Raw genomic sequence first — 26,242 nt, 5'->3', positions numbered from 1 at the left:
AAAACCAACCTTGGCAAGCTTCTCAAGGAAAATCAACAGCATACCATCTTCCCCTCCAGTTCTCCTTATGCCATTGGCAACAATTCTCAGGTGGGTATTCTACACTTAGAATCATGCTCAGTTCAGCTAGGTATTTCAAGTTGACCGTTAGTTAATCCATGACACACTGCATTTACAATACATAGAATGAAGGCCAGAGGTGAATATCCTGTTTAGGGTTTATCCAGGAATCATATCATGGCCACTATTTTTTCTCATTGCTGAGACAAAACACCTGATACTTGATACCCAAAATTAAGATAGGTTTGTTTGGCTCACAGTTTGTAGAGGTTTCAGTTCATAGTGGGCTAGCTCCAAGTGAGTGGCATGGCAGAAGGGTACTGTAGAGGAGAAACAGTTCATGGCTGACAGCAAAGTGACAAGCAGTGACCCTCATATCCTATCCAGGCTACCCACCCTTATGGTGGGTAGCCCTTGCACCCAGGGTGGGACAGCCTTAATCCTAGCATTGCACGGAGAGTCAATCCCAGCACACATCTTAGATCTAGACATCTCCAAAAAGCCCCACCTATGACTGCATGTGGCTTTGGGGGGACATTGAGATACAAGCCATAACAGCCACAAACCCTGCTCATTTGTTTTTAAGTTTGATACCTCTCATACCAGCTGTATGGCATCAGACAAATCTCTTTCACATACCAGAGGCTCCAGACATAGCTGAGGTTCAGTTTCCTTTTTGGGATCAAAATCTCTACAGGGTACAAGAAGTTTTTGCCCTCTTGTGCAATCATCAAATCTGAATCATTTGGTACATTTGCACCTCCCCATTCTCACCTTTCCTCCATCCCAGCAGAGTTAGTGCATACAGTGCCTTTGGTCCAACTTCCAGTCTTACTGGGGGCTCAGGTTCATCATTACTTGAGCAGGCCTTTTCTGAGCTACAGTTTAGCCCTGCAATAACTTCAGACACCAACTGTCCAGGCCAAGCTTCTTAGGTTAAGGGCATAGTCCTCATCAAGGCTATCTTCACCTCAGACTCCAACTACACGTTTGGAGGCGGGGGAGGGTCCTCACTTTTTTTTTTTTCCTGGTACCCAGAAATGAACTCAGGATCTTGCTTGCCAGGCAGCCAGCTGAGTTACATCTCTGGCCGGGGTCCTCACTTCTGATGGGCTGGCCACACACTGGGGTTTTTTTCATTACCTTCTTGGGTTCTATAAGTCATTTGAACTCAGGAAAGTACTACTATAGGATTAGTTTCATTAAGTAAGAGCAGATACAACTAACCTGCCCAAGGAAGAGGCAGTTTTTCCCCTTAAATTTCTTTTAAAGGTTATATATTTTTAGAGGAATTGTTGAATTTTTCTCCTACACCTCATAAAATGCACAAATTTAGTAACAATCTGAAAAGCAAATTTAGTTAACTTGAAAGTAAATAGGCTCCGTAAGCCATACAGGTGAAGCTCTATCGTCAGGGACCCTCCATCTTGATTCTCCACAAATAAGGTTGGCTGCTGCTGCTGCTGCTCCGGAGTTTGCTGACGACTGTCTTGACGCTCCGCAGAGCTCGCAGGGACCAAAGGAAATGTTTGCTGCAAAGCCTCAACGCGCACGCGCTATCTGCCTTGGAGTCCGGGCGGCTATCACGTAGTAAGGCAAGCAGGTACAGAACCGCGCCGGCGCCGGCGACTCTGTGCAGGCACAGCCGAGGACGCCCTGTGGGCCTCGTGAGCCGGAAGTGCTTTTGCTTGTCTTTTCCGGTCCTCTTCAGCGGGCTTTGGCTGCAGGCGGTGCGATTTCCTCTACAGGTTTGTGGGCTAGAGCTCCTGTGCGGTCCCTCCGCGGCCGGCACACGCCGAATTCGAGAGAAGATGGTGGGTCGGAACAGCGCTATCGCCGCCGGCGTGTGCGGGGCCCTCTTCATCGGCTACTGCATCTACTTCGACCGCAAGAGGCGAAGTGATCCCAACTTCAAGAATAGGCTTCGTGAACGTGAGTGGTCCCGCACCTCACCTCGGCGGTGGCTTTGCGTACAGCTGGGGAAGACATGGCGCCTCAGCGCGGCTCAGGGGTCTTGGCCCTGCCCGCTGGTTCCCTCCATTTTGAAGAAGGGTCGGCCCCATCTTGTGTTTTCTTCTGACTAGATTGTTCTGACTTCTATTATTACTTAGGGTGTGTGTGGGGGGGGGTGGTTTTTCTTTTTCCAGTCTTACGGATTGAACCCAGGGCCTACGCACAGAGGCACTAAGCTACATCCCCACCCCTTTTTTATTTTGTATATTTAGACAGGGTCTCACTAAATTGCCCGAGCTAGGCTCGAACTTGGGATCCTTCTGCCTTAGGCTCTCAGAATGCTGGAATTACAGACTTGCACCACCACGCTTGACTGGGGGGGGGGGTCTCTTTGTGAGTCACCTAATTTTAAAGCTTCTATTCTTAATCCAGAAGTCGTGCTTGTGTCTGATGTTAGCCTGAGCCTAAATCCGCAAATCTAGTTCCATATTGATACTGCATTCTTAAACCCTCTTGGCAGCTTCGTTTTAAGTGCTTCCAAGATAGGAGTGAATGCTAGAGAAATTGCGGGAGAGTCCAAAGGGCTGCGCTTGTCCTGTGGCTCAGTCATATTTCATACCTGCGACATTTTTTTAAGAGCGGTTTACCGAAGGGAGATTCTGTCCCTAGAAACCATCGTGATCCGCGTTGAATTTCGGGGTTATCTTAATTTGCAACAGCAGAAAAGCAAATTTGTTGCAACAATATATTTTTGTAATAGATGTAGGGTGCTCAGCTATATTAAAGCCAGGAAAATACAAGTAGTGAAGATCCTGTTTCTGATTTACTATTAAGCTATACCAGGGCATCACAAGTGTTCCATAGCCACATGTGGGCTCGCTAGCGAGGAACCTGTTGGACAGTGCTGATGCATTTACAGTACAACTAGTTCTAGCCCCCCCCCCCCTTTTTTTTGGTACCGGGGATCAAACCTGGGACCTTTCGCTTTCGAGGCAGGCGCCGGAACCACAAAGCTAAATCCCTGACCCCTAGTTCTAGCCCTTTTAATGGAAAGAATGATATTTTGGAATTAGACACTGGGTTTCTAGGTCCCAGTCACTGATGAGCAAAGCATGGTCTTGGACTTTCTGAATCTTAAATTTGTTTAATTATTTGCGGTACTGGGGATTAACCCAGGGCCTTTGAGGTGAGCTACAGCCCCAAACCTTTTTACATTTTGAAATTTTAAGACAGAGACTTGCTAAGTTTCCCAGGCTGCAGTCGTCCTCCCGAAGCCTCCCAGAGTGCTGGGATTATAGGCGCATGCCACCCACTCCTTGTTTCTGAAAAGAAAGTAAGATGCTTGAGTTGTCCACCATATTTCTGACATAAAGAAGGTTCCAACGTAAATGCTTGGTGTTCAAGTGTAACTATTGGAATACAGATTTCCTATACTGTGGTTTCAAAAATGGATGGATGAGTGTTTTGGGTGCAGATGTAGAGCTCTTAAGAGTGGATTAATTCTTGTGAAAACTGAGCAAATGATTTTTGGCTAAAGAAATCATAAGAGTTACTATTTTAGACAAATTGAAAACTGTTTTGACAGTTTCGTTTCCATTATTTTGAATAAATTTTTTTTTTCTGGCTTTAACAAGAAGGTAAGGATTTAAGTGGATTATTGCCTATGCCAGTAACTTTATATAAGGACCATGCACTAATCAGTTGCTTCACTGGAGCTTCTGCATCAGTAACTTCAGACAAACAGCTTCAAGCATTATTTTTCTGTTTTTGTAAAATGTGTTAGTGTAGTACTGGCCCAGACACATACTAATTGATGAATGGTAGATTTCTTTCTGTAATAAAAATTTGATATTTTTCCTAGCAAGTAAAACTTTTATTCGAAGTCAATCTTTTTTAATTGCATAAGTGGCTGTATTTGGGTATTGTGTTTGTAGAATGAATTTTGTTTCATTTCTTTTTTGTTTTTTTTGGTACTGGAGATCAAACCCAGGACCTTGCGCTTTCGACGCAGGCAGCAGAACCACTGAGCTAAATCTCCAGCTCATTTCTTTTAATTTTAAATTTTTTTTAAGTGAATTTTCAATAGAATATTTATGTCAAAAATAAAAGGATAGTTTCTCAAATCAGTCATCTAGCTTGTTGGCTTTCTTGATTTTTTTTTTTTTCTTTCCTTTTTTTTTTTTGGAAAGAGGCTTGTTAAAAATGAGGTTCGAGCTGAGGATGTAGCTCAGAGGCACCATGTCTCCCTGGCAATCTCAAGGTCCTGAGCTTGATCTCCAGTACCAGAAAAAAAATAAGGTTTGAGGTTCAGTTTGGGGTCCTAATTTATTTAGACCTTTTATCTTCTGTTACTAGAATTCTTTTGGTGTGCTAAATATGGAACTGAAGGTCTCAAGCACACTAAGCATGTGTTCTACCACTGAGCCTCTAGCAGTTTTTTTGCTTTTGCTTTTTTGGTGCTGAGGGTTCAATGTAGGGCTTTAGCATTGAGCTACATCCCTATCCCCTTGTTAAATTTTTGGCAACTTTGAGGGGTTTTTTTTTTTTTTTGGTACCAAGGATTGAACTCTGGTCCTTGCGTGAGGCAGGCAGAAGAACCACTGGGCTAAATCCCCAGCCCCACCCTTTTTAAATTTCTAAGTGTCTAGGCCTAAACTTGTGATCCTCCTGTCTTCACCTCCTGAATATCTGGGATTACAGGCATGTACTACCATGCCTGGCCCCAGCTCTGCTCTGCTCTTCTCTTCTTGTTTTGAGACAAGCTTTGTGGCCCAGGCTGGCCTGGAACTTTCAGGGATCCTCCTGCCTCAGCCTCTGAGTGCTGGGATTACAGATGTACACCACCACACCTAGTGCCTATCAATACTCTTAAAAAATTTTTTTATCAATCTAAATCTTTTTTTCTTTTGAGACAGGATCTCACTATGTAGTTTAGGCTGGCCTTGAATTTACCATGTAAATCAGCTTTGAACTCACATCGATCCTTCTACTGGTCACTTGAGTGCTGGGATCATAGATGTGTATCACCATGCCCGGCTTAATCTAAATCATTAAGTGACATTTAAACTAAGCCTGGTGGTACATGCCTGTCCCAGCACTTGGGAGGCTAGCATGGGAGGATGACATGTTTCAAGGCCAGCATAAATTACATAGCAAGACCTGTCTCAGAAAAAAAAAGGGAAATTTAACCTTCAAAACAGTGCCACCGTAAGGGGCGGGGATTTAGCTCAGTGGTTCTGGGACCTGCCTCCCAAAACAGTGCCACCTTCAGAGATGTTTTACTTATATAGTACTGTATAAAATCAATCACCATTTGGCAATAAGTGCCTTATTAAAATGAACGTGTTCTGAATGATTTAAATTTGGGGTGTATTTTAACTCATGATTTATGTATATTTTTCTAAAAAGTAGATGTACCTGTTTTAACTGTTAGGTTTACATAATAGCATTTGGGACTAATGTCAGCAAATATTGAGCCAGGACCTGATTTTGCTGGTTGAATGTGTAACTCCTGCTTAGTTTTTCAGGCTATCACCATCTATCCCTTTATTACAGAAATGCTACTTGTCTTATGAAACTAAAGTTAGAATATTAATCTTTTTAGTACTGGGAATTGAACCCAGGATGTTCATATTGAACTACATTCCTAGCCCGTTTCTAATTTTTTGTTTTGAGACAGCATCTAAATTGCTCAGGTTGTGCTCAGACTTGTGGTCTTCCTGCCTCAGTCTCCCAGAATGCTGGAATTGCAGACAGAAGCTACCTCACTCAGCTCAGAATTTTCATCTTTTTGCTAAAAATGAAAAGCAGCTAAGAAATGTTAAAATTTGGTGACTGTACCAGTCATAGGCATTTAACAATTATGTTCATCTCACCAAGATATATTATATAAAGGTATAAATTCCCAATGATGAATGTCATCATATTGTATAACTAAAATGTACCAATAAACTTAATTAAAAATTATACTCTTCTCCCCACTCTTAAGGTTGGACCATGATGAAACTTAAATTTCACTGTACTGAGTTTGGTCATGATTTTTGCTATTTTTTCCTAAATTCTAGCTTTTCATTGTTTCTCCCACAAATTTCCCTTCTTCGTTTCTGAAGATGCCTTTTATTTTGACTGGTGTGTCTGTTTCTTTACATTATTGAGTATGGTGAGAGTGAATGATCTTTAAGGACATGACTGAAGTTCTGCCTGGCTTTGAGTAGCCACTTGATCATTTACTAATTGTGACGTTGGTAAAATGTTCTGATCTATAAAATGGGGGTGACAGTACCTGTTTTAGAGTTATTGTGAAGATTAAGCCCGTGTCTGGCTTGTAGCATCTGAAACCCGAGTGTTTAATATTTGAATGTTCCTTGCCTTCATGTCCAATTTTCCTGTTTTACCACTCTTTCAGTGCAAATTCCAATCTGCTGTGCTATTTAGCAGTTAGTAATACTCATTTTCTGCCCGAAAAGGGCCAGATCCTTAAATTGGGTAGGATTGTGGTCTATTTCTCTAGTTAGTCACACAGAGATGAACATTTTAGGTAAGGTACCTGGCTGTTTTCAAAGTAATTTGTAAGATCAACTTTAACCTGTATTTTTCTGTTGAAACTCTTAGAATTGTATTTAAACCTTAAAGTGGCATGATTTGGGGTATTGTGGGGGACTAGGTTTACTGGTGGTTAAATCTCGTTTGTAAAGACAGATTTAAGAAAAGAATGTACTCTGCCCATAGTAAATTAACCATCTGTCTGGATTAGACAAACCGGTCACTTCTTACCCATTGATAGTTGGAGGATTTGTAGACTTTTTGTTTCTTGCAGGAGTCCTGTAGGTTAAGCAGGCGTTATCTTTGGAGTGTTAAAAGAGATTTACAGATTTGCCTAAGGTTACCCAGATAATAAGTAGAGTCCTACCTTTTTTTAGTTCTGCCAAGTGGTCATCTGTGTCATTGTAGTTTTTTAGTTATTACTTTTCTAGGTATTTCTAGTACACATCCTTATCTGAGGGAACTGACATGTTCCACATGTTTATGTGGCACATGTTAGGAACCAGGCACTGTTTAAAAATACAGCTACAGTATTAGCTTATTCAGTCCTCACAAAAGCCCTATGAAATAGATATTGTTATTAGACTGGTTTTATGGAGAAAGTGAGGCACAGGCTCCTCCTGTAAGTAGAAGAGGTAGTATACACACCAGGATATTTAGGCTCTGAGCAGCACCGTGGTGGTGGGCAAGAACAACCGCCTTACAAAAGGCGGCAAAAAGGGAGCCAAGAAGAAAGTGGTTGACCCATTTTCTAAAAAAGACTGGTATGACGTGAAGGCACCAGCTATGTTCAACGTAAGAAATATTGGAAAAACACTAGTCACCAGAACTCAAGGAACCAAAATTACATCTGATGGGCTCAAAGGTCGTGTGTTTGAAGTCAGCCTTGCTGATCTGCAGAATGATGAAGTTGCCTTTAGAAAATTCAAGCTAATTACGGAAGATGTTCAGGGCAAAAACTGCCTGACTAACTTCCATGGTATGGATCTCACCCGTGACAAAATGTGTTTCATGGTCAAGAAATGGCAGACCATGATCGAAGCTCATGTTGACGTCAAGACTACCGATGGTTATTTGCTTCGTTTGTTTTGTGTTGGTTTTACTAAAAAATGGAACAATCAGATACGGAAGACCTCTTATGCTCAGCACCAACAAGTCTGCCAAATCTGGAAGAAGATGATGGAAATCATGACCCGAGAGGTGCAGACAAATGACCTTGAAGGAAGTGGTGAATAAGTTGATTCCAGACAGCATTGGGAAAGACATAGAAAAAGCTTGCCAGTCTGTGTATCCTCTTCATGATGTCTTTGTCAGAAAAGTAAAAATGCTGAAGAAGCCCAAGTTTGAATTGGGAAAACTCATGGAGCTTCATGGTGAATGAAGTAGCTCTGGAGAAGCTACTGGAGATGAGACTGGAGCTAAAGTTGAACGAGCTGATGGATATGAACTACCAGTCCAAGAGTCTGTTTAAAATCCAGATTTTTAATAGTAATAAAATCCTATTTGTGAAAAAAAAAAAAAAACACAACATACAGACTAGAGTGAGGATTTGTTTCTTTCCCTTTGGTGGTACTGGGCCCCAATTACCCAGAGCTCTTGCATTGAGCTATATCCTCAGGCCCCCCCCCTTTGGGGGGGTTACCTGGGATTGAACTTGGGATGTTGCACCTGCAAGGCAGGTGTCAGAACCACTGAGCTAAATCCCTGGCCCATATCCCCAGTCCTTTTTAAGTTTCCATGCTGGGATTACAGGCCCTGGGTCACTGTGCCCGGCTGACAGCAGCTACCACTGAACTTGCACACACTATGGATTGGATCTAAGGAGCATTGAGCTGTATCCCAAGCCTTTTGAGATAATGTCAATCCAAAGTATAAAAATACTGTTTTTCTGTCCCAGGGATTTAGCTCAGTGGTTCCGCCGCCTGCCTTGTAAGTGTAAGGACCGGAGTTTGATCCCCGGTACCAAAAAAAATACTGTTTTTCTTCCATTTAAGAATGCTAGTTTTCTCAAAGAATATGGTTCCTGTCATCCTTGAATATATCCCACCCACTCTTTGAAAATAAGCAAAATAAATATTTTCTCCACATTAAAAAAAATGCTAGTTTTCAACATTTAGTAAAGAAAATCTCACATATTCCAGTAATAAAGCTCTCATAACAGTGGCCTAATTTTCTACCATTACACATCCTGTGTAGGTTAGAAATGGGATGGGCGGATTTAGCTCAGTGGCATTGCGCCTGCCTCACCAAGTGCAAGGACCTGAGTACAATCCCTAGTATCAAAAGAAAGAAAGAAATGGGGGTTTGTGCTGACATTCAACTGTTAGAGTTGTCTCCATCCTGTGAATTGCTAGACCTGATGACCCAGAGGAATAGTAAAAGTTCCTGCCCAGAAATGTCACAATACCAACAACTTACTGATTAGGACTATTCATGTTGCCTTGACAACTGGGGCTTCATGGAGGCCCCAGTTCTAGAGTTGGGAATGTTTTGCAAATAAAAATGACAGCCACAGCAATTAGACCTTTTTTGATTCTTGTTTTGATGATGGCTGAATAAAGAATACTTCATTGCATTTTTTGTAGGAAGAAAGAAACAGAAGCTTGCCAAGGAGAGAGCTGGGCTTTCCAAGGTAATATTTAAGTTTGCTTTTTGTTTGGATTATGTTATAAAAATACTATCTAACAACCTACTTTAGATGTGCATTTTGAGAAAGGTAGTTGATATTGGACATTTTCTTTCTATTGAAAGTTGACTTTGTAACTGACAGGTGAATAATTTTTTTCAACTGAAGATTATCCAATCCTTTAGTATTTCCCCTTTATTGGCAGTAACAACAGCTTATTGTACAAACAGTATTTAGAAGCAGTAAGATGGTCTCCCAAAAACATTTATACCAAAAGTCTGAAATATTTTCACTCAACTGCTTCAAATGATAGAATGTAACATACTGATTTAATTTTCCTTGTTCCAACCTCCTTTCTTTTTGGGGGTTACCGGAGATCGAACTCAGGACCTTGCACTTTCAAGGCAGGCGGCAGAAACACTGAGCTAAATCCCCGGCCCTCTAACTTCCTTTCAAAGAACCACGTGCTCATTTCTAGCTGATCAGAATTACTCATACCTGTCTGATCCAAATTTTACCTTGCAATGCATAAATCTGTTTATTCACTTTTTGCCTTTTGTAGGTACTATGTTGATGATTGTTTTAATGACTACATAATTTTATGTACTAGATAAAAAATATTCTGTGATATATGTAAGTAAATTGTTAATAATTGAGTATGCTACTTTCCCTTTTATTGAAATTACTTCTGTTTGGATTTCAGAGCATGGGTGAGAGTGTACCTTTAGTGGTTCTTAAAAGTTAAGGCCAGGAAAAATTAAATGGATGTTATATTTTGTTATTTTGAAGCAATTGAGCAGGTAACACTGGTAATTGACTAGATAAAATAATAGTAAAGTGAAACTGGGAGAAAACTACTTTGTTGTTCTAATAAATCCCGAATGACATTTCATAGAGGGACAATGTGTTTATTATAACCTTTTCTTTCTGAGGATATAGGAAAATACAGACATCCATGAGTGGGGTTTTTGGTTTTTTTTCTTTTGCTTTGTTTCTTAGTGCTGGGGATTAAACCCAAAGCCTCCCACGAGCTACATGCCCAGTCCCAATCAGTGTAATTTTAGATTCAGGAATATAGTCATATTTTTACTAGATGATGGGATATTCAATAAAAGATGCCTTCACTTTCAGAAATTTGTTTTTTTTTTTCATGTGTTAGATCATAAGAGTGTTTATAAAATCAAAAACTATTAGAAGTCTAAGATTTTTGGGTTTTCGAGACAGGATTTCACTGTGTAGCCCCAGCTGGCTTCAAACTTGAACTAATCCCCCTACCTCAGCTTCCTGAGTGCTGGGATTACAGATGTGCATCACCACATCCAATAAGTTTACTTCTTTAAAAACAAGTCATATATGGGCCGGGGGATTTAGCTCAGTGTTTTTGCCACCTGCTGCGCAAGTGCAGGGACCTGAGTTCAATCCCCGGTACCAAAAAAAAACAACAAGCCATATAGCTGCTGGCATTATAATATATAATCAGTCTGGTAATATGTAACAAAGTACAAAATAGTAACAAGAAATGCAAATTTATTTAAATAAAGCTAATATTTTATAATAAAAAAATTAAAAATAATTACAAAATTGGGTAAAAAATAGAAGTGTACAGCTGGACATAGTGGTACACACCTGTAATCCCAAAACTTGAGGCAGGGGTCAGGGATTTAGCTCAGTGGTTCCGCTGCCTACCTCGCAAAACTTGAGGCAGGAGGATTGTGAGTTCAAGTCTAGCCCTGTGTTTGATTCAGTGGTCCTAAGAACTATTCAGATAATACCAATTTGATGCAATTAGTGTGTTTTCTTTTATTGTAAAGTAGGTATTAAACTTTTATAGGTGTTGTTGAAGAGTAAATTTATTCACTTTTTAGAGTGAACTATCAACAGTGAATTATTTTTCCTGATTGTCTGTGTATTGGTTATACTTCTGTAATAATTTTTCATTAACAGTTTCTAAATATTCTATTCCCAAACAGTTACCTGACCTTAAAGATGCTGAAGCTGTTCAAAAATTCTTCCTTGAAGAAATACAGCTTGGTGAAGAGTTGCTAGCTCAAGGTAATAGTCATTATAAGACTGTGGAACCAGATAGAATTCTTCATAGCAACACATGTTTATGACACTGTAATAAGGGGATTTTCCTTTGTAGTCTGCCTCTTAAAGGGTATTCTAAACATTTCAAGACATGTTTTTAGGCACTTAATAATGTGTAGATTATTTTATATATGACTGGCTCTAGAAAGTAATAGTCCTTGTGGGTTTTTGTTTTCCATAATGTATTTTAAGTAAGTTGTAGGCTTCCTCTATCATATGATATAGGTGATATAATAAGTAATTTTTACAAATGAAGATTCTCTTAAATAGTTTAGGGTATGTAGTTGTAGTGTAATACAAATAGTAACTGAAGGAATAAGAATTGGACTGTATTCCTCAACTCTGTCATCTAATCTTCAGATCTTTTCCAGTATTTATAGGAAGGAATGGCTAATGTAAGTCCCAGAGAAGGTTAATTTGCCTTAATCAAGGTCACATGGTGAGTTCATAACACCCCGTTTCAGAACCAACCAGTTATCTGATCCAGATTTAAGCCTTTTCATTCTTTTGTGTTTCATTTATTCTATCAGTAGTATTAATGGAATTTTTTGTTGTTGTTTTTGTTTTGTTTAAAGGTTTTAGTTGGTGCTCCCTTCGGCAGCACATTAACTAAAGGTCTTAGTTGGTTTTACTCAAAGTTGTGAAATTTGCTAATGCTTCATACCATAAAATACAATATATTCCCAAGAAGTTTTTGTTGTGAAGATCCCTATTATGAAATTAAAATTATCAAAGTGACATCTGAGAAACTATAATTCATTAAAGTCTTAAATGTATTTATAAATCTTTAAGAGTTGCTGTCATAAAAAAAATTAAATGTCTAGTTTATCTTATTCTCACTGCTATATTACTAGATTTGAGACCAGATTGAACTACATAATGTAGAGCATTTGTGTGTTCTGTTGTTTCTTTTATGGGAAGAGTTTCACCACTTACACATTCCCACTGGGTTGAACTACTGGAGGTACATACATGACTCTCCCATACTACCTGGTGGAACAGTCACCGAGCAGCAAGACATAGAAATTAAGGCCCCATTGTGAATGTGTTCAGGTGGTGACCACCTTTACTTTTTGTCATGTTTCCCCTTTCCTAAGAAACAGTTTCTTGACACAGTTACAGTTTGCTCAATTAATTACACCTAAAGAGTCACAAGTGGTCTAGTTCCCTGTATTTCATTTACTAACAAAGAAAGATAAAAACAAATAAGTAGAAAGACCAATCAAAATATCTTTTAAGTGCAGAACAGTACAAAGTAGATACCAACCAGGAAACATTTCTAGGTGTATTACAGGCTACATACTTTATTTTCCTTAGTGATCAGAGAGAGGGGCCCCAGGCATTGGGGAGACTGAGAGCATGCCCTTCAAGCTAAGGCTTTGTTTAATCCCAAATGGTACTGCTGCTGGGTTTGATCTTCATTTGATGGTTTCAGTTCTATTAGGAGATAATAATAGGTTCCACTTGTGATCTGACTGCCCAGTTAGTAGAAGTTCTAGCAATATCCATTTTGCACAGGAAGGGAGCAGAAGATGACAAGTTGACTCTGATTGAGGTTGTGTCAGTGTGTCCTGGATATATTCTTCAGCATTTTGGGGTCCTCAGAAAAGGTAATTGAAATTCCTGATTTAGAAGAAATTTAAGGCCCTCCTGGTGTCTGTTTACAAGCATGTGCTGACTGGGTTAGCCAGTCTTTCAGCCACCTACAAATTACACCAGCTGCCAGCTGGATCAGTGCATAGCCCTGGGGAGGTTCTATGAGCATGGGCACCGTTACATCATTTTAATAATAAGGAATGGATTTGAGTGAGTAGATTAAGGTGATAGCTACATACGTACAACCAGGTGACCGTGGTCAACACAACCAGGAGGTGGCTCTAAAAGTGTGTAGATGGGATGGCCACAGTTCCCAGATTGACAGCAGAGATTCACTTGTTTCTGAACATGGTTGTGAGGTTAAGGAAACCCTCAGAAACCTTTATCAAACTTAGGGTAAAAGTTTCTATGTTTTCACAGCAGTGGTAGAACAAGAAACACACCATTATATACCAGATTGAGCACCCCCAGAAAAAACACCAGGAGTCACAGTCATGAGAGCCATGCTTGTCATGCACGTGGAGGTTGTTATACATATGGAGCCTGGTGATGTAGTTATTCCCCAAGACATTTAGCCCCTTTGAGCCCATTGGGATAGTAGAAGGTGGTAATATTAAGACACTAGCCAGTCTGTAGAGGAGGAAAAGTAAATTAGTGACAATGGTCTGAAAACATTTCCTTAGGTCACAGATGGCCCTTATTTAAAAAAAAAAAAAAAAAAAGGCCCAGAATACAACAATTTGTAGAACTCTTGATTTGTCTTGAACCACTCGGGCCTTCCCATGTAATTTACTATTAACCATAAATCTGAATTGGTCAACCCGTGTGCTGTCATTGGATTGGAGGATATTTAGAAATGAAAATGGGTTCTGGAGTTAAGGAGCCCTGGCCTTAGTAAGTAACCTGAGGCAAATTTCTTAAATTCCTTTTTAAGCCTCAGTTTCTTCATATGTTTTCAATTAGCAATAATCGGGCCTCGGATAAACCTCATTGGCCATGATACTGCCACTGCGAAAAGCTTCTTCATATGTAAAATGATTAGTTCTAGTACCTAACTAAAAGTTGTAGAAGTAATGTGGACCTGATCATAAGCCACTAAGAATGGTGTCCGCTACACTTGGTTAAAGTTAGACTTAAGATTTTTTTTTTCCTTTAGGAGACTAAGATTGAGGATGAAATATTTAAGCTATTTGAATAAATTGAAAAGCACTGTTAAATAAACATTTGAAAGACTAATTGCAAATTCATTTGTTTTCTGTTTTTGCGGTAATGGGGATTGAATGCAGTGCCTTTATACTGAGCTACATTCTCAGCCCTTTTTTATTTTAAGGCAGGGTCTTGCTGAGTCATTATATTGCTAGACGTGGGCTTGAACTTTTGATCTCGCCTTAGCCTGACAGAGTGCTGGGATTACAGGTGTGTTCCACCACACTCAGCCTGTGAATCAGGTAATTTTGTTTAGTAAATAAAAAGTACTTTCTTTCTTTTTCTTAAATTCTTTTATTGGTACATTTTAGGTATACAATACATGTATATTTATCTTTGGGTGATTGTACCTGTACATGATGTATCTTGGTTCTTATTTTTTCCCCATTACCTGTGCACCCTTCACCCCTAAACCCTTCCCTATTTACATATTTCATTTCCTTTTTTTTTTCTTTTCTCATAATTTTTCCTTTCCATTCTTTCTTTTCCCCTTCCCCTCCCACCACCCCTACCCCTTTGGACCTTTTCCAATTTCAAAGTATCATTTATTATTAATCCTTTTAGTCCTTATTTACACTCTGTTTCTCACACTAGAGAAACTATTCAGTATTTACACATGTGTGTCTTACTATTTCACTTAAGAGTATGGCCTCAATATGCATCCATTTAGCTATAAATGACTCTAGTTTCTCATTCTTTATGGCTGAGTAGTACTCCATTTTATTAAAAAACCACATCTTCTTTATCCAGTTTCCAGTTGATGGGCACTTGGGCTGTTTCCAAGCTTTAGCTATTACAAACTGTACCACAATAAACATGGTTACACATATATCTCTGTGGTATGATTCTTTTAATTCTTTGGGGAAGATACCCAGCAGGGGAATATCTGGGTCAAATGGGATCTCCAGCCCTAGTTCTTTGAGGTATCTTCACACTGATTTCCATAGTGGTTGCACCAGTCTGCATTCCCACCAACAACAGAGAAGGGTTCCTTTCTCTCCACACCCCCGCCAGCATTTGTTATTGGTTGATTTCTTGATAGCAGCCATTCTTTCTGGGGTGAGGTGGAATCTCAGTGTTGTTTTCATCTGCATCTCTCCAATGACCAGTGATGTTGAACATTTTTTCTTTTTTTTTTTGTACCGGGGATCGAACTCGGGTCCTTGCGCTTGCGCAGCAGGCGGCGAAACCACTGAGCTAAATCCCTGGCCCTGAACATTTTTTCATATGTTTATTTGCTGTTTTTACTTCTTTGTCTGAGAAATGTCTGTTCATTTCAGATGCCCATTTTTGAATTGGGTCTTTGAATTTGGGGGGTCTGATTTTTTTTGAGTTTTTTATATATTGTAGATAGTAGCCCTTTGTCTGAGTTACAGCTCCTAAAAATTTTTTCCCACATTGTAGGTTGTCTCTTAGCTCTGTTGGTGGTTTCTCTTGCAGTGCAGAAGCTTTTCAATAAGATAAAATCCCAGTTGTTGATTCTTTCTGCTAGTTCCTGTGCTGCTGAGGTTTTGTTCATAGAGTCTTTTCCTATGCCAATATCTTCAAGAGTTCTACCTAACTTATCTTCCAGCAAGTTTAGTGTTTCTGTCTTAATATTTAGATCTTTAATCCACTTAGATCTCAGTTTAGTGCATGGTGATAGATATGGGTCTAGTTTTAATCTCTGACAGGTTGAAATCCAGTTTTTCCAACTCCATTTATTAAATAGGCTATCTTTCCTCCATTGAGGGCGGTTGGCTCCTTTGTCAAAGATGAGGTGCCTGAGTATGTCTGAAGTTGTTTTCGCATCTTCTAATCTATTCCACTGATCTTTGGGTCTGTTTCTTTACCAGTACCATGCTTTTTTTTTTATCATAGTAGCTTTGTAGTATAGCTTCAAGTTGGGGATTGTGATACCCCCAGCCATGTCTCTGTTGCCCAGAATTGCTTTTGCTATTGTAGGTCTCTTCTGGTTCCAACTGACTTTTTGGATTGTTTTCTCTAGCTCTGTGAAGTATATTGTTGGAATTTCAATCGGCATTGCATTAAATCTATATAGCAGTTTTGGAAGTATGGCCATTTTCACTATATTGATTCTTCCTACCCAGGAACAAGGGATGTCTTTCCATTTTCTTATATCCTCCTCGATCTTTTTCAAGGTGCTGTAGTTTTCAGCATAGAGGTCTTTTGCTTCCTTTGTTAGATTGATTCCTAGATATTTCATTTTTTTGGATGCTATTGTAAAGGGAATTGTTTTCCTAATTTCTCTCTCAATGAGTCTATTTGTGTATAAGAAGGCTATTGTTTTTTGAGTGTTGACCTTATATCCAGCTACTCCACTGAATCTGTCAGTTAAGTCCAGAAGTCTTTTGGTAGAGTTTTTTGGGTCTTGTATGTAAAGTATCATATCATCAGCAGATATTGAGAGTTTTAACTTCTTCCTTTCCTATCTTTATTCCTTTTATTTCTTTCTCTTTTCTAATTGCTGTGGCTAATGTTTCCAGAACTATATTGAACAGAAGTGGTGATAGTGGACATCCTTGTCTTGTTCCTGATTTTAGCGTGAACGTTTTCAGTTTTTGACCATTTAGTATGATGTTGGCTGTTGGTTTTTCATAGATAGCCTTAATCAGGTTGAGATAAAGACCTTCTATTCCAATTTTCTGTGGGGTTTTTATCATGAATGGGTGTTGGATTTTGTTGAATGCCTTTTCTGCATCTATTGAGGTGATGATATGGTTTTTGTCCTTGACTCTGTTAATATAGTGTATTGCATTTATTGATTTACGAATGTTGAACCATCCTTGCATCCCTGGGATAAATCCAACTTGGTCAGGGCATATGATTTTCTTGATGACCCTCTGTATTCTGTTTGCCAGTATCTTGTTGAGGATTTTTGCATCTATGTTCATTAGGGAGATTGGCCTGTAGTTCTCTTTTTGGGTTGGGTCTTTTCCTGGGAATAAGTTTGGAAGCCTTGCTTCCCTTTCAATTTCCTTGATGAGTTTAAAGAGTAATGATGATAGTTCTTTAAATGTCTTGTAGAATTCAGTAGTGAAGCCATCAGGACCTGGGCTTTTCTTAGTTGGTAAATTTTTTATTACATTTTCAGTTTCACTCATTGTAATTGGGTTGTTTAGAATTTCTATATCTTCATTTAACTTTGGCAATTCATATGTATCTAGGAATCTGTCCATTTCTTCTGTGTTTTCCATTTTATTAGAGTACAGGTTCTCAAAGTAGGTATTGATGATCCTCTGGATTTCTGCTGGTTCTGTTGTGACTTCCCCTTTTTCGTTCTTAATTGCATGGATTTGAGTCTTTCCTTTTTTTTTTTTGGTACTGGCAATCGAACTCGGGTCCTTGCACTTGCGCAGCAGGCAGCGAAACCACTGAGCTAAATCCCCGGCCCTTCTTTCCTTTTTTTGGTAAGGTTGGCTAAAGGTTTATTGATTTTATTTATTCTTTCAAAAAACCAACTATTTGATTCATTTTTTGTATCGTTCTCTTAGTCTCCTTTGCATTGATTTCTGCTCTGATCTTTATAATTTCCTCTCTTGTGCGGGCTTTGAATTTGTTATTCTCTTCTTTTTCTAGGAGTTTGAGGTTCTGCATTAGATTGTTTACCTGAGTTCTCTCTGTTTCCCTAATAGGGGCATTCACTGCTATGAATTTCCCGTGTAGAACTGCTTTCATTATGTCCCATAGATGCCTAAATGTTGTACTGGCATCATCATTTACTTGTAGAAACTAATTCCTTCTTTAATTTCCTCTGTGACCCATTGGTTGTTCAGAAGGGTGTTATTCAATTTCCAGATGTTTGTGGGAGTTTTGCAGATTCTCATATTATTGATCTCCAATATTATTGCACTGTGGTCTGATAATATACAGGGGGTAATTTCAGTTCTTTTACATTGACTTAGACATGTCCTGTGAGCTAGCATGTGGTCTGTTTTGGAGAATGACCCATGTGCAGCTGAAAAAACTGTGTATTCTGATTTTGTGGGGTGGAACACTCTGTAAATGTCTGTTAAGTCCATTTGTTCAATAGCTTGGTTCAGTTCTAGAATTTCATTGTTAATTTTTTGTCTAGATGATCTATTTGTGATAGTGCGGTATTGAGGTCCTCCACTACAACTGTATTAGTGCTTATTTGGTTTTTCATGTCCATTAATATTTGTTTTGTATAGTTGGGTGCATTCGTATTTGGTGCATATATATTTAGGATTGTCATCTGTTCCTCTTGGACTGTTCCCTTCACAAGGATGTAGTGACCATCTTTGTCTCTCTTAATTAGTTTTGGTTTGAAATCTACTTTGTCTGCAAATAAGATTGCTACCCCTGCTTTTTTCCGGGTTCTTGTCGTGTGGAGAGCCGTTTTCCATCCTTTTACTTTCAGTCTATGAATTTCTTTTTGAGTTAGGTGTGTTTCTTGTATACAGCATATTGCTGGATTTTGCTTCTTAATCCATTCTGTCAGTCTTCTTTTGATTGGTGAATTGAGGCCATTAACATTGATAGTTATAATTGAGAGATAGCGACTCATCCTTGTCATGATGTTTTACTGTTGTTGGCTGTTATTTTTTTTTTCCCCCTTTCCCTTTAGTTTCTTACCTTGTCTGGTGGCTTCCCTCTTTTGAGCCTCATGGAGTTGTGACCTTCATTGCCTTTTTCTAGGATATTGCTTAGAATTGTTTGGAGTGCTGGCTTGGTGTTCATGAAATTTCTCAGGTGTTCTTTGTCATGGAAGTATCTAATTTCCCCATCAATTTTGAAAGATAATTTTGCAGGATACAACTGTCTAGGTTGAAAGTTATTTTCTTTTAGGGCTTGAACTGCTTCACTCCAGGCTCTCCTTGATTTGAGGGTTTGTGTTGAGAAGTCTGCCGTGATTCTGATGGGCTTTCCTTTATAGGTGATTTGTTTCTATTCTCTAACTGCCTGTAGGGTTTTGTTCTTCCATTATGTTTCTGGGATCTTGACTATTATATGTCTAGGTGTAGATTTTTTTTGATCATGCCTGGGTGGAGTTCTATATGCCTTGCTTATCTGTATGTCTAGTTCTCCTCCTCTGTCTGGGAAGTTTTCTACTATTACTTCTGTGAACAGTTTTTTTATGTCAATTGTACTTTCTCCTGTTTTTTCATGGACTCCTATCAGTCGTATGTTATTCTTCTTTGCATCATCTAGCAGCTGTTGAATTGATTTCTCATGGTCCCTTACTATTTTTAAGAAATCTCTGTTTTCATGGCCCTTCACCGCAATCCTGTCTTCTGTATCTGACATTCTATCTTCAGATTCTCTTAATCTGCTCTGCATGCTTTCAATGGAGTTTTTAATCTCCTGAATATCTGTTTGAATCTGTTTCATGGATTCCATTTCTTTCTTATTTTGGGCGATCATGGTTTCCATTTCTTTCTTATGCTGGGCATTCCTTGCCTCCAGCATGTTTCTGAGCTCATCTATTTTTTTTTTAATTAGTTTCTGTTCTAGAGCCTCTAATCATGTCTTTCACTCTGCTCACCATCTCTGTAGTTATCTGGGAGATTATTTCTGCTTTGAATTTTCCAGAGCCTCGTTCATCTGTTTTTGTTTTTTTTTCCAAGAGTAAGTTATTTAATTTCCATGTATTTGTATGGTTCTGAAGGTTTTTCCTGTCATTGATTTCTGTTCTTTTGCATTGTGGTTAGAGAAAGATACTCCATATGATTTCATTTTTTTAAAAATTGTTGACTTGTTTTGTGGCCTATCATATGATTTATCCTAGAAAATGTTCTGTGCTCTGTTGAAGCAAATATATATTCTGCAATTGTTGAATAAAATGGTCTGTAGATCTAGAGTGCTGTGTAATTTCTTCATTTCTTTGTTGATTTTCTGAGTGGATTATCTGTCCATTGCCAAAAGTAGTATTAAAATCTAAAACTATCATTGTACTGGAGTCTACTTTGTCTTTAGATCTACTATTTGCATTATATTTTTAGGTGCTCCATTATTGGGAATAGTTGTATTTTCTCTCACTAAATTGATGCTTTGAGGATCTTCTCTTTATCTTTAATCTTTAAGAACTCCTGGGCCAGGGATTTAGCTCAGTGGTTCCGGTGCCTGCCTTACAAGCACAAGGTCCCACGTTCAATCCCTGCAGCCTGGCTCTGTTTCTCTAGCTCTGTGTTCTCTTTCCTGTACCCCTTCCTGTCCTCCCTACAGGAGACCCAGTCACTCCCCTTCTGCACCTCATTCGTCTGTTTTGTTACTTCCTGTGCTATCAGTTCAGAGTGTCCAGGTGGTTGATTAGCAGACTTTTGCACCTCATTTCCCCCAGAAATTGCCTTTTGTGGGGTGGAAGTCTGGGTTTGTGACTTGCTTAAATGCCTTCTCATTTTTGTTTTTGATACTGTCCCTGGTTTAGTTCCTGGGTTGATATTATGAAGTTGTTTATTGTAAGTATCTTTGTTGATCTATTTAAAACCCTTATGGAGTGATTGCTTCTCAGAGGTGTCTACCAGGTATAGCTGGTCTTTACGTTTTGAGTCTCTAATGACTCTGAGGCTATCTCATTTTCATTATACCAGGAAGGAAAACTGTTTAGATCAGTCACAACACCTTAGCCCAAGTCATACAATCAGCAACACCATAGCATCAAATACCTCTTAAAGAATGACAATTTGTGGTAGTTATTAATCTATCACCTTTAAAAAATAAAGGGCCTGCTTCAAGGTGTGTCTCTGCTGTCACAATAGACAACATGGGCAGCAGTGTGCAGTTATAAGTCAGTGAGTCTCAGTAAGCTAGTCCCAGACCCATGAGATTCAGGCAGATTTCTGGTTGCAAGTCCCAAGTTGAGCTCCCTGTCCTCCTGCAGAGTTGCACTCTGCAAGTTTCTACTGCAGGTTTCAGCTGCTTTTCCCCTGAAGAAAGTCCAGCTTCCAATGGGAGCTGATAATCCCTCTAATTTGCCAATCACAGTTGTCTGGTGTGCCTCTATTCCGGAGATTCCCTTCACTTTTCCAGTGGGCTTGTTTTCATCAGGGAGCCTGAGACAGGCACTGTCTCTGTTGTTCACTTCTGGAGCTCAGGACAATAGCTTTTGTCCCCCTGTGCCTCTGCAGTGTGTAACCAAGTAGCTGCACAGCCAGAAGGCCAGAGGCGGGGTGGGGGGCGGTATTGTTAGAGGCGCCCGTGCGGCCAAGCTGTCAGCTGGTGGGCCTGCCCAGGGGGGTCCTCCTCACCCTGTCCTGGTGGCTGGTGGAAAGCTGGTGGAGCAAGCTGGAGCAAAAAAAAGTACTTTCTTTATAAATGATCTTTTTTTTGGTACCGGGTATCGAACTCGGGTCCTTGCGCTTGTGCAGCAGGCGGCGAACCCACTCCAGCTAAATCCCCAGCTATAAATGATCTTAATGTATTAAGAACCATGAGAGGTCTGAGATATTTTTACCAACATGCTAACAGGTTAGTCTGCCCCAGTTGTATAGATATTGGCAGAAGAGATGAGACTCTTGGGTTAGAGACAGAGGAGTGCTTACCACTTACTGTGGTAGTAGTAGCCAGGTTATTGATTTGCAGTCAGTTCTTGGAGGTGGGTTGAAGAGGTAAGGGTGACAGGTATACATGACATGAGTCATATATAGAAGAAGAGTCCTGAATTTAGGGAAGCTGACTCTTGTAAAGGACAGTAAGTGTGTTTGTCCATTACCCTATAAACATAGATGATGTTATAGCAAACAGTACACAAACCTACTACCCTTAATGGAGAAGAAGACAGTATATATGCCAAGGTTGTGCACCGTACAGACATTCTTGAAAGATTATAACTTGGAATAAAGGTGATGAAGGCCACTGTTCAGATGAGACCAGGCACGTTCAGGCTGGTATGGCCCTAGACAGGGCCACTGTTGAGAAATCCAGAGATATACAGGGTCATGGATGAAAAGTTTTGTGTTTTGTGTTTTGTTTTTGTTTTGGATTTGGCTTTTTTTTGTTTGTTTGTTTTGGAATTTTGCGGGGGGGGTGTGTGTGTGTGTGTGCCTGGCCTCAAACTTGGGTCCTTGTGCAGCAGGCAGTGAAACCACTGCGCTAAATCCCCTGGCCCCGACCTTTTTTTTTATTAGTATCACTTTAGAATTTTTTATTTCCATGGACTAACATTCAGATGGCACGAAGGGTTGGTTTAAAGTGAAATTTGGTCTCCTTTTCACCTCAGCTTCCAGTCTTTTTTTTTTTTTTTTTTTTGGTGTTACCTGGGATAGAACTCAGGACCTTGCATGCTTGCAAGGCAGTCGCAGCGCCACTGAGCCAAATCCCCAGCTCCATCCAGTCTTCTCTCTTGAAGAGTACTATTCTCTTGTTAGTAATGTTTCACAAATATTTTAAGGATATAAACAGTAATGTACTTTGGTATTTCATTATCTTAATTTCCCTTTTTGGAGATATTTCCCTATGAGTGCATATAATATGATGCATTGTTAATATTTTTATAATATTTCCAACTTTCTACTTGTACAGTGTTTTTGGTCAGCATCTCTGGGAGACAGTGACAAGGTGAATTTTTGATGATAGTTACAGCTTTTCAGATTACATGTAATTTTGTGTAAATTTTGCAGGTGAATATGAGAAGGGTGTGGACCATCTGACAAATGCAATTGCTGTGTGTGGACAGCCACAGCAGTTGCTGCAGGTGTTACAGCAAACTCTTCCACCACCAGTGTTCCAGATGCTTCTCACTAAACTCCCAACAATTAGTCAGGTAAGGAATTGAAGTGTTATGAAATACAAAGTGAGTAGGACCTAAAAATTGAATGTTTAGGGATATTTATACATGAGCCTAGTGAACATAGAATGCTGGATATACCAGTGCTTGAAATTTTCTGTTAATGGTGTAACATCTAAATAATTGGGTGTAAGCAGGGCATAGTGGCACACACCTGTAATCTCAGTACTAAGGTTGAAGCAGGAGGATCATGGTGAGTGTGAGGTGAGTTCAAGACCAGCTTGATCTATATATGTAACAAGACCCTGTCTCAAAAAAAAACAAAACAAAATCCTGGGCATAATACCTGGTGCTGGGTTATGTATAAAGAGGTTCATTTGGCTAATTATGGTGGCTGGAAAGTCCAAAAGCATGGTGCTAGTATCTGAGCAAGGTCCCATGGTTGCATCAGGACATGGCACAACAGTGGGAAGGGAACTGGCTATATGCACAAGGGACATTCGTGCCAGTGAGGAAGCAAGGGAGCAGGGATGTGCCAGGGTAGCTGCTGCTTCAGCTAGTTGGGTCCTTTGACAACTGGTGGAGTGTGTGGTACTTGAGATGGAACCCAAGGGTGCTCAGCTGCTAAACTACATCCCCAACCCTTTTAATTTTTTTTGTAAGTTGCCCAACCTGGCTATCCCTGCCTTAGCTTCCTGAGTAGCTAGGAATTGGAAGTGCACCAGCAGGCCCAATTTGCAAGAACTGTCTTAATCCCTTTGGAGGATAGTACCCCTGTGACCTCTTAAAGATCAACCACTTCTCAGTAATGCCACAGTGGGGACTGAATTTCCATCACATAAGCCTTTGAGGGACAAACCATAGCAGCAGCCTAACAGTGCTTTTTGGAAAGTGTTCTGTTCTGAAATGTGTGAGATCAGGATAAAGCCTAAATGCCTCTCTATGAAAACAGCCTCCTTTAGTTCAGTTGGTTTTATTTACATTCTATAGAAGTGTTTTGAGAATGCTAATTTCAGAACATAATATTCCTAGCCTGGCATATTGGCATACACCATGATGTAGTTCCAGGTATTTGTGAAATTGAGGCAGGAGGATTGCAAGTTTAAGGCAGGCTGGGCTACTTAGTAAGACTCACTCTCAGCAAACAGGCTGGGGATAAAGCTCAATGATAGACTATTTGCCTAGCATGCTTAAGCCCCTGGGTTCGGTTCCCAGCACTGCAAAAAAGAAAAAAAGAATATTGTATCATGTTCCTTCTTTAATGGCTTTGAGCCAAAAGGGGAAATGGTAGAGCATAGAAGATTGGTAAAAACACTAATTGCTGTTATTAGTTTTTGTGGGAGTGATAAATTTTAAGTTCTTTTTAAGTTACGTAGTTATATGTAGCATAATAAAATGTTATGCTTCCTTAATTTGAATTTTCATATGGGACTGGTAGTATGGTCATTTTTTTAGGTAATAATGTATAAAGTGTTAATGTTTAAATGTCAGAATGGATGAACTTTGGCAAGATTTGATTCTTTGAATACAAGAGTTTTTTGTTCAACTTTGATGATTAATGCTTTATCATACTTAAATCTTTTTTTATTTTTTCAGAGAATTGTAAGTGCTCAGAGCTTGGCTGAAGATGATGTGGAATGAAAAACAAATCTGAACATAATAAAATTTCAAAAAGATTTTAAAAATTCTTAGCTTAGAAGTTGAACAGCTGTGGGGGAATAAGGGCAAATGTGATTGTTTATGGACTGTCCTACACTGAAATCTACCAAAGTTAACGTTTACTTTGTGTAGATCCATTTGTCTTTTTATTTATTTTTCCCAGTGAAAAGTGTATTTTAATAGAGAGCCTTTCATTTTATAAAAACACTAAGTTACCAAAATACAGATTTTGTTTATTCCTTAAACCTACAGTTAAAATGTACATACAACATTAAAAAACCCAGTGCTTAGTTTTAAAAGATAACAAAAGGGCTGGAATTGTAGCTGAGTGTAGAGCACTTGTCTAATGTCTATGAGGCCTTAGGTTTGACCCCAGCACCATGAAAAAGGAAAACAGTGAAAAAGTGTAGTAGAGTGGTGAACGTACATTTTTAAAGCTAGCACATTTTCTTATTGAGAGTTAGATATTGATTGTGTTTTTGAATAGTGTTAAAATGAGAGATCCTTTCTTTCCATTTACTCTTAAAAGATATATGGTGTGCTGCAGTGCTGTACTAATGGCTCCACCTCTTCACTCTTTATCAGTCTTGAGCTATTTTATTTAAATCACCGTACTTAATGTTTCTGGGTATTTATTTCCTTGTATTTTAAGTATAACTACAAATAGTACTGGGAATTAGATAACATGTACCTAATCTCCCCATATGACCTTCACTAGTTAATGTCTGCTCACTCTCCTCATTTATAAAACCAGGGAAATCACTGATGATTTTTGACATGTCTCTTTCAGCTTCCCATTCTTTTGCTTCTGTTCAGCATCTTCAAATTTACCTTCGCCTGAGGAATGTATTTGGGCAACCCAGACTTGGAGTTTTTTAATGTTCTGAATTTTGCATGCTTGCCTGACTTAGTATTTCTGAATTGATCTTTTGATTTTCACTGGAATTAGACAGTTCTGTGACTATGTAAATTTGAAAATTTACCTTTAAGGTAGCTGGATCATCTGCCTATAAAAATGTTTGTCCCCTTTTTGCTTTCATCTTCTGTATATTTCTGATTGATTAATGTATCTCATACAATGACAGTGGGATATAATACTAACTAAAGACTTGAATAGAGTTTGTGGGATCTTTTACTCTCACAGTGAGTGAGTATTATCTGCCATTTCATAATTGAGTCAGTTTCAGAATTGAGAATAAAGATCTTTGGTACTTAAAGGCATCTGTTGGACTAAGCAGCGTTTCTTATTGTATGGATGGCCTGCATGCTAAGAATCTGTGGAGATGGCCGGGGATTCAACTCAGTGGTTCCGCCGCCTGCCTTGCAAGTGCAAGGTCCTGAGTTCAATCCCTGGTACCAAAAAAAAAGAATCTGTTGGAGAGATCTCAGAAAGTTTTCCCATATGCTAGACTTTATTTTGGCTTACAGAACACCCCCTCTCTCCCTGTAACAGGGATTGAACTCAGGACCTTGCACTTGCAAGGCAGACCTGGTGCCACTGAGCTAAAATCCCCAGCCCACAAACTTTTGTTTTTTGAGACAAGAGTCTTGCTGTGTAGTTCAGGTTGGCTTGAGCTCACTGTGTAGCACAGGCTGGCCTTGAACTTGCAGTGATCCTCTTGCCTCAGCCATGTACTACCACGCCCAACCAGACTTTTTTTTTTCTCCTTGAGACACAGTCTTGCAGTGTAGTCCAGGATGGTCCTGAACTCAGTATGTGGTCCAGGCTGACCTCAAACTCAGAGCAATCTTGCCACAGCCTCCTGAATGCTGGGATTACAGGCATTTGCCACCATGCCCAACAGTCTTCTTATTTTTAACCTTGG

At 39.4% G+C, this 26,242-nt stretch overlaps 1 protein-coding gene, 1 non-coding gene and 2 pseudogenes across 2 annotated transcripts; 3 read left to right on the top strand and 1 right to left on the bottom strand.

Moving 5' to 3' along the window:
• Positions 1–1,612: 1,612 nt before the first annotated feature.
• Positions 1,613–25,637, top strand: Tomm20 (translocase of outer mitochondrial membrane 20). The gene is made up of 5 exons (XM_004854629.4): positions 1,613–1,992; positions 9,141–9,187; positions 11,152–11,233; positions 22,651–22,793; positions 24,354–25,637. The coding sequence occupies exons 1-5, from the start codon at positions 1,872–1,874 to the stop codon at positions 24,396–24,398; spliced, it is 438 nt and encodes a 145-aa protein (XP_004854686.1). The 5' UTR covers positions 1,613–1,871; the 3' UTR covers positions 24,399–25,637.
• On the top strand, positions 2,048–8,080 carry LOC106010194 (small ribosomal subunit protein eS1 pseudogene; annotated as a pseudogene).
• LOC147826291 (small nucleolar RNA SNORA14) lies at positions 2,509–2,643 on the top strand. Its single transcript, XR_015439649.1, has one exon. It is a non-coding gene; the product is annotated as a small nucleolar RNA SNORA14 (small nucleolar RNA).
• LOC147826290 (U4 spliceosomal RNA) lies at positions 13,765–13,885 on the bottom strand (annotated as a pseudogene).
• Positions 25,638–26,242: the final 605 nt, after the last annotated feature.

This window comes from Heterocephalus glaber, unplaced genomic scaffold (genome assembly GCF_053883595.1).
Source record: "Heterocephalus glaber isolate CG9 unplaced genomic scaffold, H.glaber_assembly_v1.0 deba00001472, whole genome shotgun sequence".
Lineage (NCBI taxonomy): Eukaryota > Metazoa > Chordata > Mammalia > Rodentia > Bathyergidae > Heterocephalus > Heterocephalus glaber.
The sequence above is the reverse complement of the archived record's forward strand: the minus strand, read 5'-3'. Positions and strand labels throughout refer to the sequence as shown.